Genomic DNA, 18,651 nt, shown 5'->3' with positions numbered 1-18,651 from the left:
GGGGGGAGGGTTGAATACAAACACAACAAATTTTCACTTTTAAGTTTAATTCCTATATTTTGTATAAAACAAAGAATTACATATTTGTTGTGAAAATTAGGAAAGTAAGACCAGTGATCATAAATAATCTGACTATGACAAATTTGCTAAAGTTAAAAGGGTAGGGGGAAGGAAGTACTCTTTCAGATCCGAAAAACTAAGGAAGTTCTATAGAGGATGGCGTCAATTTTGTCTAAGAAACACTCATAAATATGTTCTTTCAAAACAGGTGAGTTGCATAGAATGACAAGGGTGACCTTTTATGGCCATCGTTGCAATAACTGCATATTGTCCAACTTTAATGTGTGTGTTTTCTCCTGATTTTACTGATCCATGCGTCTTAGTACTTTTCATTTCAATATTTGATTTTTATGTAGACACTTTGTTAACTTATCCCATCTTTTTATATGCCGAGGAATAGTAAAGAAAGTATGTCACTAATTAGGTGTGAGCATCGGAACCGGGTACTTGCATTTGGGACCGAAACCGCTCCGAAACTGCCGGTTCTGAAACCAAACTGATGTGATTGGTTCTGGCTCTGGATCCAAAAGTATGGAAGCGATCGGGGATTGGTTTCGGTTCTTATTTCTTTGGAACCGTTAATCGTTGGGTACCTGCTTCTGCTGGGTACCCAGAACTGGAAACAATGGGTACCCGCTATTTGTTTTTATAAAAATATCTTATATGTTTGTTATATTTAATAAACTAAAATGGAAATTATTAATTTACCTTTTAAGGTTACACTTATTGCGATTTCCTTAAAAGTTTAGTCAGTTCTCGCTGCTGTCAATTTTCTATCAAATTATTCATGTAATTATTAGTTTTTAGAGGGTGAGTTAGGCCCTAAGATCAGGCCGAAAGGCATAGTCGATGAACAACAACTGAATATTCTTATACTGCCCCCTTTTCGTGTGTCGAAGACTAGGAAGTTTTTATCGGATTAGTTTTCACCGTTTGTAGTATTCATTTTTATTACGTTGATACTTTGTAATTGACTAATAATTACTTTTTTATAGTATAAAATGATAAATTTAAAAAAAAATTAGACATCGGGTACCCGGTTCCAAGCAGAATGACATTATTAAATAGCACCCTAAGTTTCTTGGTGCATCGTTCAGTGATGTATAAAAGTTTTCTGTATTTGGAAAAAAAGTAGGAACTTGGTCCAGTACTTGAGAGTCGTTCATTGAGTTTTTGAAGGATGACTTGACTTGCCTCGGATTGCTTATCCACATTTGCATATAAGAAGAGAGTGTTTGATGTCATCATTATCGGATTTTTGTGGAAGACTTTCCCAAGTCTTGAGCAATATATCTCATATTGAATTGATGAGAATTAATTTGAGACTTGTTGGTATCAAGAGATTTGGAGGTCAAACTAGAGAAGTACTTATGTACTTCTAAAGCTTCACTTCTTTATCTATAGTGACTTGGGTTCGATTATGCGACTGCTCACGAGCTGTAATCCTTTATATCACCTCAGCCATGCATGCTTGGTGTGCCTCACCGTCATCTAACACGATTTTGATTTAAAAGGGTTTGACTGAGAGAAGCTAGTTGAGAAGCCTTTAGGTGCTTCTGAAGATTAAAGTCACACAATTACTCAATAGCTTGAGTAGTTAGAGCATATGGAGCTGAAATTTGATGCACACGGTCACACCTTGGGTGGGTTGAAGCTGATGGTTGAAGTTGATCAGTGAATCAGATCTGAGTTATTACATCCGGTAAGGAAGAACTGGTTGAGATTCGACTAAGATTTGTAGAGGAGGAATGGAACTCATCATAGTCTATTCTTCTTGCAACAAAGGTACACTTTCCGAAGGAGGATCATATAAGGTTTGTTCTTCTCTTTCAGATTATGAAGATGATAAGGCAATGATCTTCGGAGATGTGGTCAGTGTGACACTAGTTGATTGAGCCTGTATACCAATATCAGTGATTTCCATGAGAGCCTTATAAACCATGTATAGCTTGCAAAAGAGCCATTAGATAGGTATTATCCTCCCTCTTAGATGACTCTATGGATTTATCGGATTGTGCATGTGAATGCAATGATGAGTCTATTGGAGTAGTGATCAAGGTGGTTTGGATCTAGGGTGGATCCTTGTTCATAAGCCAACAAGAATGTAGTGGTGGACTTAATTATCCATTTTTTACAAGAATACCCTTTTGGGAGGGTACTGAAGAGTTGGTTGAGTGATCGGATGCCAAGAACTCGAATTGGCGAATTTCAATATCCGTAGATTTTTTAGAGTCTTTGGGCAGTGATGTGGTTATAGTCCTTTTTGATGACCGAGTCTTATTTGCAAATCCCAGTTTGCCTACAAATTGTAACTTCCATTTTTTGTTTGGATAACTGTAGAGACTTGTTAGATTTCAAATTTTGTTTTTAAACCATAGCCTCTGTTGAAGTATGTATGGAAGTAACTAACAAGGGGTTTATATGAGAATCCGATACACCTTCACAACTTATATCGGATTTCTTACTTTTCTTGGTTGGCCTTGAAGAAGGTGATAGAGAAGAAACTGTTTTGGTTCTCTTTTCAGATAAAGATATAATTTTGGCTAATAAAAATTACTGAGTTGCTCTCTATTCAAAGGAGAGTTCCAAACTGATCATAGAGATTAGGCAAAAGAAATCATACATGTGGGCATTGGTGTTTCCGATGGAAGAGTTATCTTTTGGAAGATGTTGGAGGTGATATGATTGATATCTAGTGTTGATATATCAGATTGACTTGGAATTTTATCTCCAAGTTTTTTACCGATAAGCATCTTCAAGAAATGGACGAAAGGAATATGATATTTCTTCTTGCTCCTCAGGGTGATTTTTCTTACCAATTCATGAAAGAAGTACTTTCCAAAATTGATGTTCTTTTGGAAAATAAGAGCATGACGAGTCTTGTCACGTTGTAGGAAATTGATCGTAGTCACTAATTTTGGAGCTAAGACATTAAACCAAATGGGTGAAAAAGTAATGCCAGACTCTTGACATATTTTTGAGAAGAATGGTTCAGAAGGCATTAGCATCCTTGTCTCTTGATCGATATTTAAGAATTTGAAGGACTTCTTCAAGTTGTTCATCAGAATATAGATCATCATAAACATTTGATGAAGATTAGGGTATTTATATTTGAAAGGAGAGAGAAAAATAATTATGAGGTTGAGGATTATTAGACAGATCATGGCGGTTGAAGCTACAATTTAATTTCAAAATCGCTTCACATGATTGATTTCACAATTGTCAATAAAGGAAATAATATTAATTACTAATTATCTTTGGGTTGCTGATGGCTTCACTGATTTTCTTGGTAACTAGAAGATAGATAAAGTTAACAAATAGATAGATATTACTTAGACCATGTTGAATCTGAATACCAGCATTGGATCACCAAAAATTTGATCATTATGATGATTTTTTATCCATCGTTGAGAGGGTAGATGAATTGAGTTAGCATCTTCAAAGATAAGTGGCTCAGGTATGGAGGATGAGGCTTCAACAAAGGATTCATTAGAGTTGCCAAGGGTGCCTCAGGTAAGGAATCATCTACTGAGAGATGTTTAGTGACTAAAGAAGATTCAACAACTGAAGGATCAGTATTTGAGGTGATAGATGGTGGCAGATGACTAATGGGAGTAGCATAGATCCCTGAACATGATTCAGCTCCAGTATTATCCATGTTAGGAATAATATCTAGGTCATCATCAGCTTCTTGTTGATCATCATTTGATTGATTGCTGAATGAAGCTTTAGGTTCTTCAAGGTGAGATATCATCCATTTATTCAGCTCTTCTTTATCGTCATCGGGGATAAGTTTAGAGTTAATTGAATGTGATTCATTACAAGTGACATGGATAGTTTCTTTAATGGTTTGTTTTCTTTTGTTGAATACTCTGAGGGCATTTGATACTGAAAATATCCAAGAAATATGCCATCATTAGCTTTAGGGTCAAGTTTTCCAAGATTATCTTTGTTGTTTAAGATGAAGCATTTACAACCAAAGATATTTAGAAAGATGAGAGTGAGATTTTTTCTATGAAAAAGTTCATAGGGTGTCTTCTTGACTTGTTTAACGATCAACGATCAATTTTGAGTAAATCAAGTGGTGTTGACAGCTTCAGTCCCAAATTGAGTAGGAAGATGAGATTTGTTAAGCGTTGATTGAGCAACTTCAATGATCATTTGATTTCTTCTTTCGTCGACTCCGTTTTGCTGAGGAGTTCTCACAGCTGAGAATTGTGATATATTCCCTTATTCTCAAAAAAGTTTTCTATAGTACTATTTTTGAACTCAATACCATGATCACTTCTTATTGAACAAGTAGTAAGGTTATTCATCACTTCCATTTTTCTCACAAAAGAAATTATTTCATCAGGTGTGTCAATCTTGGATCTGAGAAAGAATACCTAAGTATACCTGGAGAATTCGTCAACAATGATTAGAGTATATTTCTTTCTAATGATGGATTGAATGTTGACGGGGCCAAACAAATCCATATGAAGCAGCTAAAGGGGAGCTGAGGAGACTTATTTTGATTTGAAACCAACCTTTGTGTGTTTTCCTTTTTCACATGCTGAACAAAGAGATTCGTTTGTAAAAGAGTGTTGAGGAAGGCCAGTGACTAGTTCTTTTCTAGAAAATCCATTCAGTGTCTTGAAGTTAAGATGAGAAAGCCTTTTATGCCATAAAAGTTGACATTTGAGAAGGTTTTAAAAAGACAAATATTCTCAGTGAGAGGAGAATCCATATTGATGACTATACATTCTCTAAGCGAGTGCCATTTAATGCAAGTTTCCCATCCTTGTCAAAGACTGAACATGTTTTCTTTGAGGATTTCACTGTGAGGTCTTTATTACACAGTTGACTAATGTTGAGAACTTTATGCTTCAGTCCTTCAATGTAAGCAACTCGTTTGAATGTGGTTACTCTGTTGGTTGATACACCAAAACATTTGGTATATCATTTTCCATCACCACAAAAGGTCATTGAAAGACCTTTTTCTTCCTTGTACTCAGATAGTAGGGACTTAGTACCATTCATGTGTCTTCAGCATCCATTATTAAGATACCAGATGCCTTTGACTCCCTATAATAAAAAAGATATCAATTTTGCTTTGGTACCCATTTTACAATGGGTACAACTAAGTTAGTAGTGGTGGAGACTTCAACATTCTTCATTGAGTCTGATGGCTTAGCTTCAATTATATTCTTTACATTGGTTGTTTTTACCAAATTTTGTAGTGGTTTTCACTTTTGCTGGTTTTTCAGCTTTAGTGATTTTCTTTACCCTGCTGACTTCGCAACTTTGGTAGTAGGACACTTGCTGGCTATGTGAGTAGTTTCACCATCGTGATAACATTTCCTGTAGTTGAAGAAAGATTTAGGGACAAAAATGTGAGAGTTAGAAAACTTAAGATGAGAGGAACAGATCCAAGAACACCTTTTTCAGAAGTTTCGGGGCGAAGAACTAGTTTATTAGGTTTCTTAGGTGTAAGGTCAACTTTCTGCTTTGGAGTTGATCTCTGAGTGAGTCTAGAGATCTTTTTTTTATTAACCTGGATATCCATCCCTCTATGCGAGCAGACTATATCCAAGGCAACCACCTGCTTTGCGGATAGCTCGGAGTCACCGCATTTGAACCTTTGTGGCCACAAAGGGATTCTTATTCCTCCTTGGATTTGAACCTAGGACCTGCAGACACTTTTGACCTTTGGAGCCCAAATTCAAACCAATCAGGCACCACCCTTGTGGTTAAATGTTAATAGAAAAAATGCACCACCCTTAAAGGTTGACAAGCTGCAGATTTAGAAGAAGCCTTTCTACAGCTTTTGCTCTTTCTTGGCCTTGAGAGGAATGTTAACAATGGATTTACCTTTGTCTAAGCATTTTGAACTTTTAGGATTTACTTCAAGAATAGGTTTAGACTCAGATGTAGAGGAACACTAAAATGGAAGAGGTGTCGGGAATGGAGGAGACAAAATCCTAATAGAACACCATCCTTTAGTGGTAGCCGTTTCAACCTTGAGTTCAGCAATAACTTGCTCAGGCTCAGTGATTGCTTGCTCACTTTCGATACTGATTGCTTGGTTTACAATGACTTGATCCTTAAGATTTTTTTCAATCTTAGTATGTTCTTTGATTTTTGAATGACATTTTTCAAGTTGTTCTTGTAAATCAAGATTTAGCTTTTCAGCTTTGCATTTACCTTTCAGTGCATTGTAAAGGTCTACAGCCAATGTATCTAACAGAGAGACTATCAGTACCAGAGATAGAAAGATCATTCAAATTTAATACCTGAGTTGAGGTTGTAGAATCATTTGAGGATGAAGTCTCAGATTGTTCATCATCTTTGACTTCCTTGGCCATAAGACAAAGATAGTCCTCATCTGAAGATGTTTCGTCAAATGAATCAGCCCAGTCATGTTCTTCAGTTATAAGTCCCCTGCCTTTATGCTGGTAGTTCTTCATTTTCTTGTACTTTTTCTTCAGCTTCAGATATTTACCATCTTTTGGTTTGGAGAAGGATGAAGTGGAAGATGGCTTCATAACTCTTTTAGACCTGCATGCACGACACTTTGCATTCACAGTTATAGCATATCGCTCAAGCCTTACCAATCGGGGTTAATTTTGGCTTGTCAGCGACAGATAGAGTAGGAGATCTATAGAAGTTGCTTTTTCTAGCAAATCTTCTAAACGAGTTAGTAATAAGGGTTAGTGACTCATCAAACCCTGAAAAATCAGCATATGTTAAGTCCTCGGAGTTAGATAGATCTAACTTAGTGATTGTGAGAGAGGGAGTAGTTGTTGAAGGAATCTCAGAGAGTAAAGCTACATGAGAGCCTTTGACTCCCTTGAATATCTTATGATATTCTTCTTCAGTTGCTGAGATTGCTCATGATTTAGCAAAATCCCATATAAAGTGCTGAGAGAGAAAGAGTGTGTGTGTGTGTGTGTGAACATGTCTTTTAACATTTTGAGACATATATCCCATAATTCTGGAAAACATTCTAAGAATTTTTTCAGCGTCTCAGAGTTGGAATATTCTCTTCCAACGGTCCCAAGCTCTATGAGAAGGTAGTTAAAGCGCTGGTGGACTTCAGACAAAGATTTAGTTTTGTCACAAATGAAACTTTCAAATTATCTTACCAGGTTTATCTTTCTTGTCTCTTGTACCTTAGTGGTATCTTCATATTGAACACACAAAATGTCCCACATGGATTTAGAGGTTTTAAGCTTCATCACAAAGTGATATACCTCATCAGAAAGAGACATAACTATGATAATCTAGCTTTAGTTTCTAGAGCCATTTTCTTTTTGTCTTCCTCGCTCCATTGATGAATGAGCTCTGGAATTTGCCTTTCAGGTATGGAAACGGTGGTAGCAATGGTAGGGACTGTTGGAGATATTTCAAATGGAACATATGGTCTATTTTCAACATAGTAGGGGATTTCAGGATCCACACCTTCCAATAATAGGGACATCCGATTTTCTAGAGAATGGACTTGTCTCTGCTAAATCTGGGAGGTTCGGAAAGAGAACCATTATCATGAAATTTTGTGTTTATGTTTTGCAAAGCCGTTTAAGAAAAACTGGTTAGTAGATTATCTTTAAAGAGGAGATAATAAACACTGTTCTGGTACCACTTGTTGGTCCCAAATGGATCTACAAGAGTATAAAGGTAACACTTTGTAGAATGGGGAGGATGAACACAAGTACACAGTTTTCACTTTTTAAATTCATTTATTGGTAAAAGAAGATCAATATAGAATTTATAGATTGATATAGAAGAAGATAAGATTTATAACTCATCTAAACAATCTTAAAAGCACACATGTTTCATAGAAGATAAGAACAAGAAAGAAGATAGTTAGATTGAGAAGAAGGTTCTTTTGAAAGTGCTTACTGAGAAGAGATTTTCTCAACTATTTATACCCATGTTGGGTCAAAATGTATTATTGATGCAAGTCAGAAATGGGAAGCATATAACTTACCCAATTAAAAAAAAAGAATAGTGGTCGTGAACTTTTAGCCGGATGTAAGATTATCATGAAGCAGTGCTTTAGTTTCACTCTTAATTGCTTTTGTTTTACTAGGTACGGCTAGGACAAAGGTTAATTTTTATTATGGTTGATATTGACATCAAGTTTCTGTTTGCTTCTCCATTTCTTCTGTTTATTATGCATGGATCATGGCGAATTCTTCAGAAAAATTATGTCTTCCACAATGGAATCTGATAAGTGAGATTTCGAGTAAGTCAAGTCCCCGTGCTTAAATTGTTTTAATATGCTTTGTAATATTAGGTTGGTTCTTTGTTAGTAGTTAGTTTCCTGTTTTAGAAGGTAGCTATAAATAGGAAGGTTAGTTGGTAGTTAGGTGGTGCGCATAAAACTTTGACAGATTACAATTCATACATATACTTTAGATTGAGAAAATATGTGAGATTGATCAAGAACACTATATTACATTTGACATGATTAGACTTGCCGACTGTTTCAAATCTTCATCTACGTTCTTGATTAATTGTGTTTGAATTGTTAATTAGACTTAAATCTGGGATTACAGAGGGTACAAACCACGTGTCAAACTTCTAGTAGAGAGCTTGTCCTTTGTCTTCAGATATGCAGGCTTTTGACTGCATATGAATAGTTGTTTTTCAGAAAGTAGGTAAGTACGTTTGGAGACAATAGAGTAACTCCATACATGTGTTTTACTTTGTGAGGCATGTGGTTGTCCTTTTATTAAAAGAGTATAAGATAAAAACTAATCTTGTAGAGCAAGATTCATTTGATCGCTAACACTAATTCAAATCTAGAGTTTCTTCAGTGTTTGCTGAGTCTTGGTCAGATTTCACACTTCAATTTAAACACGTTTGTTATAACTGAATCCGCTTCAAATCACGAATTATTGAACCCTTCTTCATCTACATATTCGACATTGCTGAAGGTTCCTTTGGTGTGAGTTTTGTCTTCGAGTAATACTTGTTCTTTTTAGAAGTTTACAATACATGTTCAATGATCACTGAACTGACTCAGAGATGATCATTGAAACTGAACAGAAATTGAACTTAAGTATTTTCACTAAGTACAAAGGGTCATCATCAGATCACTTAGAGAGTTTGGGTCAACATTAACCAAAGCCCTTCATCGGCTCATCTTTGAAAACTTATGCTCCAACCTAGGAGTGATAAACATATGCTTCCCATCTTGAGGGGAGGTGTAAAAGTGAAAGGGGTTATTACGTAAGTATCTTATATTTGTAGGGGTTTTCTAGTTTACTTCCCTTTGTTAGTTTTTCCCTATTTTACTAGGTTTATTTTGTATATCTATATATGACGGTGTATTTTCCTTGAGAAATTAAGTGAAAAAGGTTATTCTTTCAAATCGCAAGATTCCTTATAATCACACAGATTCATCGTTGGGCTTACTAATTGATGCTAATTGGTTACAAATACACTTGCAATTCTATGCGTATTCTTGGATGGGGGATGATCCTTTGGCCAAATTTTGAAGAATGATTGAATGTGGTCTCTATAGTCATCCATGTGGTGATGGTAGAGTTTTTCCCAAAGACAGCTACCATAGTCTCTTTAGAAAGAAAAGAGTTTAGAAGCATCCTTAACCTTTGATCGATGGAAGTAAGACGGCGACAACGATCCATCGAGAAATTTCATGTGGTTTTGGGATTCAAGAATCAAAAGAAGCTAGTTCTTCTAGAGAAGCTAGTTCGAAGAGGATATCTTTATGGGCATCATATGTAGGAGGGTTATGAAGGGGAGAGAGAAGTCGTCCATGGCTCCATCTTCATTAACGTTGTTCACCAAAATTGGGATGAGAGAGAAATTTGCCGGAAGAAAGATTAAGAAAGAGATAAAGGCGAACGTCAGAGTAGCGTTGGGTGTGTGATAACTAACGACATCGGAATGACTAATCTATGGTGGCCGTCGATGGCGAATTTAACAGTTAATTGAAGAACTGGGGTGTTAACCCCGAAGTTTGTAACTAATTGGGAGACTTCTCTCACCACTAATCTTTAACTAATTTGTATATTTAATTAAAGATGAATAATTTGTAATTACAAATAGTGTTTATATTTTCAAATAATGGATGTAGTAGTACCAATTTATTGTTGAATAATCAATGATCACTTATTTTCACTACTACTTTATTTGTCTATTTGTCCTATATAATATACGTTATCCCTATTAAGTGATTATTTTCTATCTTGTTCTTAATTGCTTTTTATTCTTGTCAATATATTAATCAGTTGAGATTTATGAGCATTAATTAGTTTAATGATGTAAATGTTGGTGTTATTTTTTATTTGAATCTTGCTTATAATCATTCTATGCTTCCACAATTTAAGAATTTAGTAAGTAATATAACTGTAAAAAAATTATAGGGCCGTCTTTTAACTCTTTGCAAAGGGCCTCCAAATTGGTCAACTTTGTTAACACAAATCGAAACGAAAATAAGGTTTTTCAAGTTTATCGCATAACATGATCGTGATCTGTGTAGCATATAAAAACTCGATTGGCTAATTTTCCAAAATGCTTTTGTTGAATCTAGGGAATAGGACTGGACAAGAGAAAACTTCAATGCCAAGTCACTAACGTCATTATTCTATCGCGGACGTCAACAATCTTAAATTAGTGTTTCATATCACTTTTTGCAACATTCAACACATGAGCACGTTTATTTATGCAATCCCATTTGCACGAATATTGTGTAGGTGCGTAAGAAATTATTTGGAGCGCAAGAAGCAAGTTATTCAGGCTATACGTGTTATAGTGGACTAGTGGACTACACTCCCTCATACATAAGCTCTATCGGGTATACAACTATGTGCCTAAGATGGATACGTTAACCACGTCTTAACCAACCTTACCTCTATCATGTTTTCTTTTCAGGTATCGGGTATTTTTGGGACCTGGCCAATACTTTGTAGCATGTGATGTAGGCAATGAGAAAATGCAATGGTATGCCTTCCATCACGTGCCCCCGAGAAGTTATGATACTATGGCAGGTGATCGATATAGATCTATATTTCTTAATTTATAAACAAATACGTAAATTCCTATAAAATAAAACGAGTGTTAGAGAGTTATAAAATTTCTCTTTACTTTTTAAAACTTGTATGTATCTTAAAATTTTCCTCTTTTTTTCAGAGCTTACAAGCAAGAAAGTAAAACTTATGGAACTATTCGGGTGTTGGTGCAGCGACGTGACGACATTGATAGACAAAACAAGAGAAGAAAATATTGTACGAAGAGATATCTATGATAGGGACATGATATACTCATGGGGGATAGGACGTGTTACTCTTTTAGGAGACGCCGCTCATCCGGTTCAGCCCAATCTAGGGCTCGGTGGTTGCTTGGCAATAGAGGTAAACTTTTTGAGAAACATAATGGTGAACAAAAATGCACTCATGACCTTTTAATGTAATAAACACATAAATATTAGAATCAAAAGCCCTATTTTAGATGTCAATTTGTTGGCAACTAAAGCATATAGGTTGAGTATGGAAGCAACATAATCAAACTTCCAATTTGAAAATCGATATGTACAGAAGAGTAATTAATAAAAATTTGGCGTTGAGTTTATGTTTTATTGGGTTTGCAGGATTGTCACCAATTGATTCTTGAAATGGAAAGCATCACGAAATGTGAGTCTGATGCAATCAAGCTGAATGAAATTGTCTTGGTGCTGAAAAGGTAATCGAAACGTTCCTTGCATGTAGCCGTCAGTAGAATTATTACATGGATTGTGACTGTTGACTATTTCCGGTAGCTACATATTGAAACATGAATCCTTATTATGCACAGATACGAGCAAAAAAGAATGCTAAGAACAAGAATTGTGCATGGAGTGACCCGTATGGCATCAAAATTGCTTGGTGATTATCATGCTTTCACCAACTTCAGGATGATCTGGGTGCGTGTTGGTTTTTCATACCGATACTTCTATTTTGTTTTCTAGTGCTAAAATTTGATTTGATTATCGCTAAAGAATTTTCTCTCATTTGACAGCATATTTGCTTCCAAGCTTCGGGGTTTGCTTTGAGTTTAGTTTTGCCACATTTTGTGGCTTGGTTGGTAACCAACCACTGATTAGTAAATCATCATCATATATTTCTTGCTCTCACTCTCTACATATCTTTATCTCTACTCTGAATACATATAGGTTACGAAATGATCCATTTTATCATCTTTAGAATGTGAATTATGAAGTTTTATGTTCTCTTTTGATTATCATATTCAAGTCTTCAAGGGTTTGTATGTTGTTATCTAGTGGATCATAGCTGAAACATGAGGGGTTATGATGTAGCATTTTGATTCTACACAACGAGATCTTTAATAATGCGAAGGTAGTGTCTCGTATCCGGTGTTGAGGGGTTTGTAAAAGTCTCCAAAATTTGATGATATAAAAATCTAATCCTATCACAACCAACCATTACAATTCGGAAGGCTGTCATCAACAGATGAGAGTTTTAAAATACCTAAAATGTCTTTGCATTAAAATTTTAATTCAAAATTACCAAAATTATAAATTTCCTAATTTATTAATTGATTTGTGGTTGAGATTGAACCTCACGGTTACCACAAATTAATTAGTTCTCATTTGATTATGCCCCTATGCGTGTGTGTGTGTGTATATATATATATATGTGTGTGTATATGTGTGTGTATTTATTTATTTATTTGTCTTTCGAGCAAAGAAAACAAAAAAAAAAAAACAATCCAAGAACTTCTTCCCTTCTCCTCTCCATGGCCAATGTCGCCATCACCAATACCGGTCGAGACCGTCGTCGCCTCCACAATCGTCATCAACCGACTCCGGCCGCTCCATTCCTCTCAACCCCGAGTCCATTTCTATCGCTCCACCCTTACCCAAAAACCTAATCCACCTAAACCCAATGTCGCCGGAAAACATGGCCACCACCCATAGTCGGCCGGTGCATCAACGGCCGTCCACCAACCCACCCCACGCCACCAACAACCGTAACCCCCTTTTCTGTTTTCACCCATAGTTAATGCACCTCCCCAAACCTCAAAACCCAAAAGCAAACCTAGCTCTAAACAAAAAGGGAAATCAGTGATCAAAACGGGGAGACACCCGACAACCCGATCAACGGAAAAACATGTGACCAAACCAATGACAAACGAAGAAGGTACCTACATTGATGTTGAAGGTTATATTCCAAAAGCTGAAAGAAGTGAAAAATATAGAAAGAGACAGATCTATTTGGGAAAAAAAATGAGATGGGGACAGCTTCAAAAAGTGGAACTCATGCAGAAATGACAATTTTACGTGAGGTACAATTAACAGAGCCTAATGTACATATACTTGCTTATGAAAATTTGGCGGAGCTATGGTGAGAAGCACCAATTTTAACACTTCATGCACCTAATACGATTAGTCAGAGCATCCACATGGGACTTGCAAATGGATTGCAAATTGAATTGCAAATACATTTTTGAAGATGCTTGCTGCCATGTAGGATTTTGAATTGCAAAATTTGCAATTCAATTTGAAAGCCACGCGGGCACCACCTCCTCTCCAATTTCTTTTTTTTTCTGATTATTTAAATAAATTAATTTTTATAATATTAATATATTTATTAATTAAATTAATTATTCTTATATGAAAATATTCTATGCATGTATATATGTTATTTAAAAAAAATATAAATATAATATAACTAAATTAATTTAAACATTAAATTTTATAATTACATAAAATTATAATCTAATNATAACTAAATTAATTTAAACATTAAATTTTATAATTACATAAAATTATAATCTAATATATAAAATTACATATAACTAACATAAAACACGCACGAGTAACAAATAAAACATGAATTAAAATAAAACATGTTATTAATTAAAAAATAATTAGAATGTATATACAAATAATTTATAAAATAATTAATAAATGTTGTAGTGGGGACCACTTTTGAAAGTGTAGGTGAATTGCAGGTGTGTAGGTGGTAATTGCAAAAGCTGACGTGACACAGTTGAAAGTGTTGTAGGTGAATTGCAGGTGTATGGAAGATAATTGCAAAAGCTGATGTGGCACAATTGAAAGTGTAAATGGATTGCAGGGATGTGGATGGTCTCAACATGATTTTGAACATATTAAATCAAACCCACAGACACATACACACACACACACAGTCTTGTTGATATTAATCGTATTGAAGATGTGATATTACATGAGGAGGAACCGATTGGTCAAATAGAATGGCCACATGAGATCACAGGGACGGACCCAGAAATTTTTTCATACGGTGGCACCATATAATATAATATATATCTAAAAATTAATTACAAAAAATTTATAGTACCGATAAACAACTCCTAAACTTGTACCCGACGCGTCTTCATCTTTTGAAAACGGTCAATATATACCCAAAAATAATTACAAAAAGTATGTTGAGAAACAACTCATAAATTTGTCCTCAGCGTGTCTTCATCTTTTGGAAACGATCGATGACATCTTCGTTTTTAACATTACTAAGGACTTCCTTTTCTATGGCGCAAATGAGGGCAAAATTCAAAAAATCATCTCCAATTCGATTACGTAAATCTGTCTTGACAAGCTTCGTTGCCGAAAAGCATATTTCAACCGTAGCAGTTGCAACAGGCAAAACCAGTGTTAGTTTCAATAACCGGTGGACTAAAGGATGAGAAAGATGCTTTCTTGTTGCCACCATTAATCTGGCGAGATCGGCAATACCGTTTAAGTTGGCAAATCTGACATCATTATAAATAGAATGATAGTAGATATCAAGTTCGTGCTCAAGAATGATCCTTTCCTTGTCATCAAAATCTCGGGGATACATCTGACTCAACTTCAATAGGCTTGATTTGTTAAACTGAGAAAACGAATTGCATGGATTCAAAGCTGCCATATTTTGAAGCAAGTCGATGCTTATCTCACCAAAACGATCACCAAACTCTCGGATCTGCATATCCAAAACAGTGTTGAATATATCATAGTTATAATAATGTTGATTGGTAATGTTCATCCTTTTCCTTGAATTTCTTGTATTAACATAAGCTTCAGCCATATCCAACTTCACGACCTTATATTTATCACAAAAAGAGTAGCATTTCTCCAAAACTTGATCAAACCCATTTTCCCTCAACATTTGTAATTGACCTTTGGTTGTTCCTATCAAATCAATAGCTTCCAAGATGTCTTCATCTTTCCTTTGAAGAGCTTGAGACAATGAATTTGTTAATCCTAAAATAGAGTTCAAAACATCAACTCATTCGGTCATTCCAATCGATGAATCGTTCCATGTAACTCGTTCCAAGCGGAGAATCGATGACTCAGTGAGTACCGAGTCTTCAAGACTCGTTCCAAGGATGAATCGAATCTCGTTGTCGGCTTGTTGTCGCTCACAGCCTCACACACTCGCACTCGCACCAGGTCGCGTCGTCTTCTCACTCGCACTCGCAGTCTCGCACGCACCAGGCCACCAGCTGCAGGTTAGGGCTTTATTTTTTACTTCTTTAGGAATTAGGATTTAGTCCCTTAGGAGTTACCGAGTTAGGCTTTAATCTTGGACTGGACCAGTGGACTGAGTTTTCTTTTATTTGGGCTGGTTGGGCTTACTAAACTTATGTTATTAGATTAATCAATTTATTAGGCTTACTTATCTAATTTATTTGGACTTTATCTTGTTTGGGTTTTAGATTTAGTTGCACTATTTGAAATTCAGAAAAAATACGGTAGCACCTTTCAAAACAATACGGTAGCACCGTTAATGAACCTAAAATTTTTACCCTTCGGTAGCTAAATAATACGGTGGCATGTGCCACCCATGCCAACCAAGCAGGTCCGCCCCTGATGAGATCACCCAACCACAAACACTCCAAAATCCGGAGGGTACCACAACGGTGTTCGCAAAAGACACCGTCATTCCCTCCCACATCATAGTAGCTGAATTACCACCGGAACAAAATGACGGCACAACTGTTTTTAACACCATGTACACCACTGTTTTTTCACAAGAACCACTATCACCACAAATGGGTATGTTGGACACGCACACAAAAATTGGTAATGAGAACATCACCATGGTTGTACCTTTCGATTGGAATCAAAACCCAACAGAGCATGGCATGTTTATGCCAAACCCATCTTTTCAAGTACCAATACACTTTTTGAATCTTTCAGAACCGGTCTTTAAATTTATTATACCCGACTTAAATTTCCAACCTACACCACCAATCACACTCACTCCCATCAAACTCTAACACCATTGTTGGAAGAAAGTGGTGACGATAACAACAGTTTTATTGTGGGTGGAAGTAAGGAGTCGACCGATTCACCATTGGTACCAATTGAAAAGAAGGGCAAGAAAGCCGTGGAAGAATGAGATACGATGTAGGAACCAAGTAATGAGACCCTGTTGAAAACAAGAAAATCAAAACGAAAGGTCAAACAAAAGGGATCGGTCTCAAAGAAAAAAGTGTGGTTATTGGTAAAAGAAGGAGACTGAAAGCTAACTGTTTTTGGTACATTACTTGGATTTTCGGAACGAGGTTTTCAAGCAGATTGTATCCAACATTTAGACTTCATCAGAAAGGTAATCATAGAAAGAGGTTGGGAAGACTACACGGCGGTTCCACAATCGTATCATCTCACTTAGGTCCAAGAATTTTATTAGGCGGTAGACATAACGGTTGGAACGACGGTATCGGTAAGAGGTGTTACCATTTCATTTTCACCCGAATTGACTAACATTTATTTTAATTTGACAGCACCGGAGGTTTGCGACTACACACGCCTTTAGAGAACACCTCCGAAAAAGATTTAGACTTGATTTTGGGAACTTTGGGAAAGGAAGGTGCAAGTTGGACTTTAAGGGGGAAAAAGAAGATTATGTTTGAAAGTCAACTCGTAAAAGATGCCGCCATTTGGATACATTTTATATGGCATTCTTTGCACCTTACTTCACATGATTATAGTATATCGGTTGATCGCGTGATACTTTTATTTTGTATATTAACCGGTAAGACTATAAATGTAGGGACCGTGATCAGTAAAGCCATCCAAAATTGTGCCCGCAAGCAAAACGGTAAGCTTTATTTTCCATCGCTGATCAACGGGTTAATGAAGAAAGCTAAGGTACCACTTACTTTCGTCATTTATTTTAATTCCTCGTAGTTTTTAGTTTACGGTTATTTTAATTTTTAGTTGTCATAAAACTTTTTTTCTATGCAAATTTATTTTCTCGTTTTTAAAATAGATATGCAAGGATCCCGAGCGATGATAAGCTGACAATCTTAGCTTGGGTGTAGGGTAACATTAAGATAAAAGATCAACTTTGATGCTAGAAATTTGTTAAATATTAACAATACTTTCTAACCATTTATTCAAGGTTATATCGATAAACATTACATCTCTCTTGACAAGTTGATTTTTGCAAAAAAATGTTAACAATTTGATGGATTTAGAGATAAGTCATCTCGAACACATCAACTTGAATAATACGGAAGTATACTTGAGAGAGTTACTTAGAATCAATGAGACTTGTTTTCATTTCGTACAGCTTATACAAGGGATAGATTGTGCCATTGCCAGAACTGATTTTATTTTGAAAATATTAGAATCGGTCCTTGGATAAGTGCCCTTCTCAACCTCGAGATAGTACCTTACACAAACTGATGGTTGGTTAAAGATAAGTTATTATCTACATAGTTCTATCTGATTTATTTGTCTAAAAATCTTAACTGATCCTTACACCCTTGCTTTCCTTTAAAGTAATTATTTGCATCATTTAGTTTTAAAGTTACGAAACCAAAAACAATTCTTCGAACTCGTCATCTAAAATCTAATATTTTTCTGGACTTTAAAACTTTTAATACCTATTTCCCTGTGGATAGATATTCGGTATCTTACCGTTCTTATTACTTGTAAAAGATGATAGTGGGTTGATACGTGTATACTTGCATGGGTTTCATTTTGCACACAGTTTGGGTGATTTTATCTTCATATAAAATATCGCAACAGTTGTACTAAAGAATTATGTTTTTGTTCGCTGTCAGGTGACTCTGGAATATCTTTGTTCATCTGATTGATTATATCAAAGTCTCATTCTTCTTTAAACTCATTGTCAGATAAAGTGAACAAATCTTCTATCTCATTTTGACTTGTAACTTAAGAGACTCTGACTCTTCAGCATCAGATTCAATATCAATTATATCATCAGCATATTATCAGCCAAGATTTCCTCTTTAGTTCTTTTATCTACAACCTCAGGCTTTTCAACCGTTGATTCAGTAATTTGAACAACTGGAAGCTCCACATAATCAGTTTATTTCCACCTTCAAATCTATTAACATTTCCAGTTTACTCATTCAAATCTTCAACTTCAACATATTGACCTCCAATCTCAGTTTCTTCAAACACTCTCTAGCGTTTGTTCTCCCTCTCATGATGATATTGGTCATCAAAATCATCATGTCTTCGTTTTAAAGACTCCGCCTGAGATTTACAAGTATCCTCCAAGGTTTGAACCCTTTTAGATAAAAGTGATAGTGTCTTTTGAAGAGGATATGAAGTTGACTTAATAAGATCTGTGATGATCAATA

The 18,651-nt window shown here is 35.7% G+C and overlaps 2 protein-coding genes across 2 annotated transcripts in view; one reads left to right on the top strand and one right to left on the bottom strand.

Moving 5' to 3' along the window:
* LOC112526755 (zeaxanthin epoxidase, chloroplastic-like) overlaps positions 1–12,311 on the top strand; it is a 29,670-nt gene extending 17,359 nt beyond the window's left edge. The window contains exons 4-9 of the mRNA XM_025137167.1: positions 10,767–10,867; positions 10,945–11,060; positions 11,203–11,423; positions 11,660–11,751; positions 11,863–11,971; positions 12,067–12,311. Of these exons, the coding sequence (XP_024992935.1) occupies positions 10,767–10,867; positions 10,945–11,060; positions 11,203–11,423; positions 11,660–11,751; positions 11,863–11,971; positions 12,067–12,147 (720 nt within the window). The 3' untranslated portion in view covers positions 12,148–12,311. The remainder of the gene's footprint in view (positions 1–10,766; positions 10,868–10,944; positions 11,061–11,202; positions 11,424–11,659; positions 11,752–11,862; positions 11,972–12,066) is intronic.
* Positions 12,312–14,504: 2,193 nt separating this feature from the next.
* LOC112526900 lies at positions 14,505–16,043 on the bottom strand. The gene is made up of 3 exons (XM_025137335.1): positions 15,838–16,043; positions 15,467–15,534; positions 14,505–15,292 (listed from the first exon to the last, which is right to left on the bottom strand). Exons 1-3 carry the CDS (start codon positions 16,041–16,043, stop codon positions 14,505–14,507), a joined length of 1,062 nt encoding a protein of 353 aa, XP_024993103.1.
* Between the last annotated feature and the right edge of the window lie 2,608 nt (positions 16,044–18,651).

This window comes from Cynara cardunculus (genome assembly GCF_001531365.2).
Source record: "Cynara cardunculus var. scolymus isolate 2C chromosome LG 14, CcrdV1, whole genome shotgun sequence".
NCBI classification, from domain to species: Eukaryota; Viridiplantae; Streptophyta; class Magnoliopsida; order Asterales; family Asteraceae; genus Cynara; species Cynara cardunculus.
The sequence above is the reverse complement of the archived record's forward strand: the minus strand, read 5'-3'. Positions and strand labels throughout refer to the sequence as shown.

Bases quoted from the DNA above. Each gene is read 5' to 3' on its own strand.
- LOC112526900 (XM_025137335.1), bottom strand. From the start codon at position 16,043: ATGGTGTTAAAAACAGTTGTGCCGTCATTTTGTTCCGGTGGTAATTCA. The intron at 15,535-15,837 runs GTAAAAATTTTA...CCTAACCTGCAG, and splicing joins TATTATTTAGCTACCGAAGG to CTGGTGGCCTGGTGCGTGCG. The intron at 15,293-15,466 runs GTGTGTGAGGCT...ACTCTATTTTAG, and splicing joins GCGACCTGGTGCGAGTGCGA to GATTAACAAATTCATTGTCT.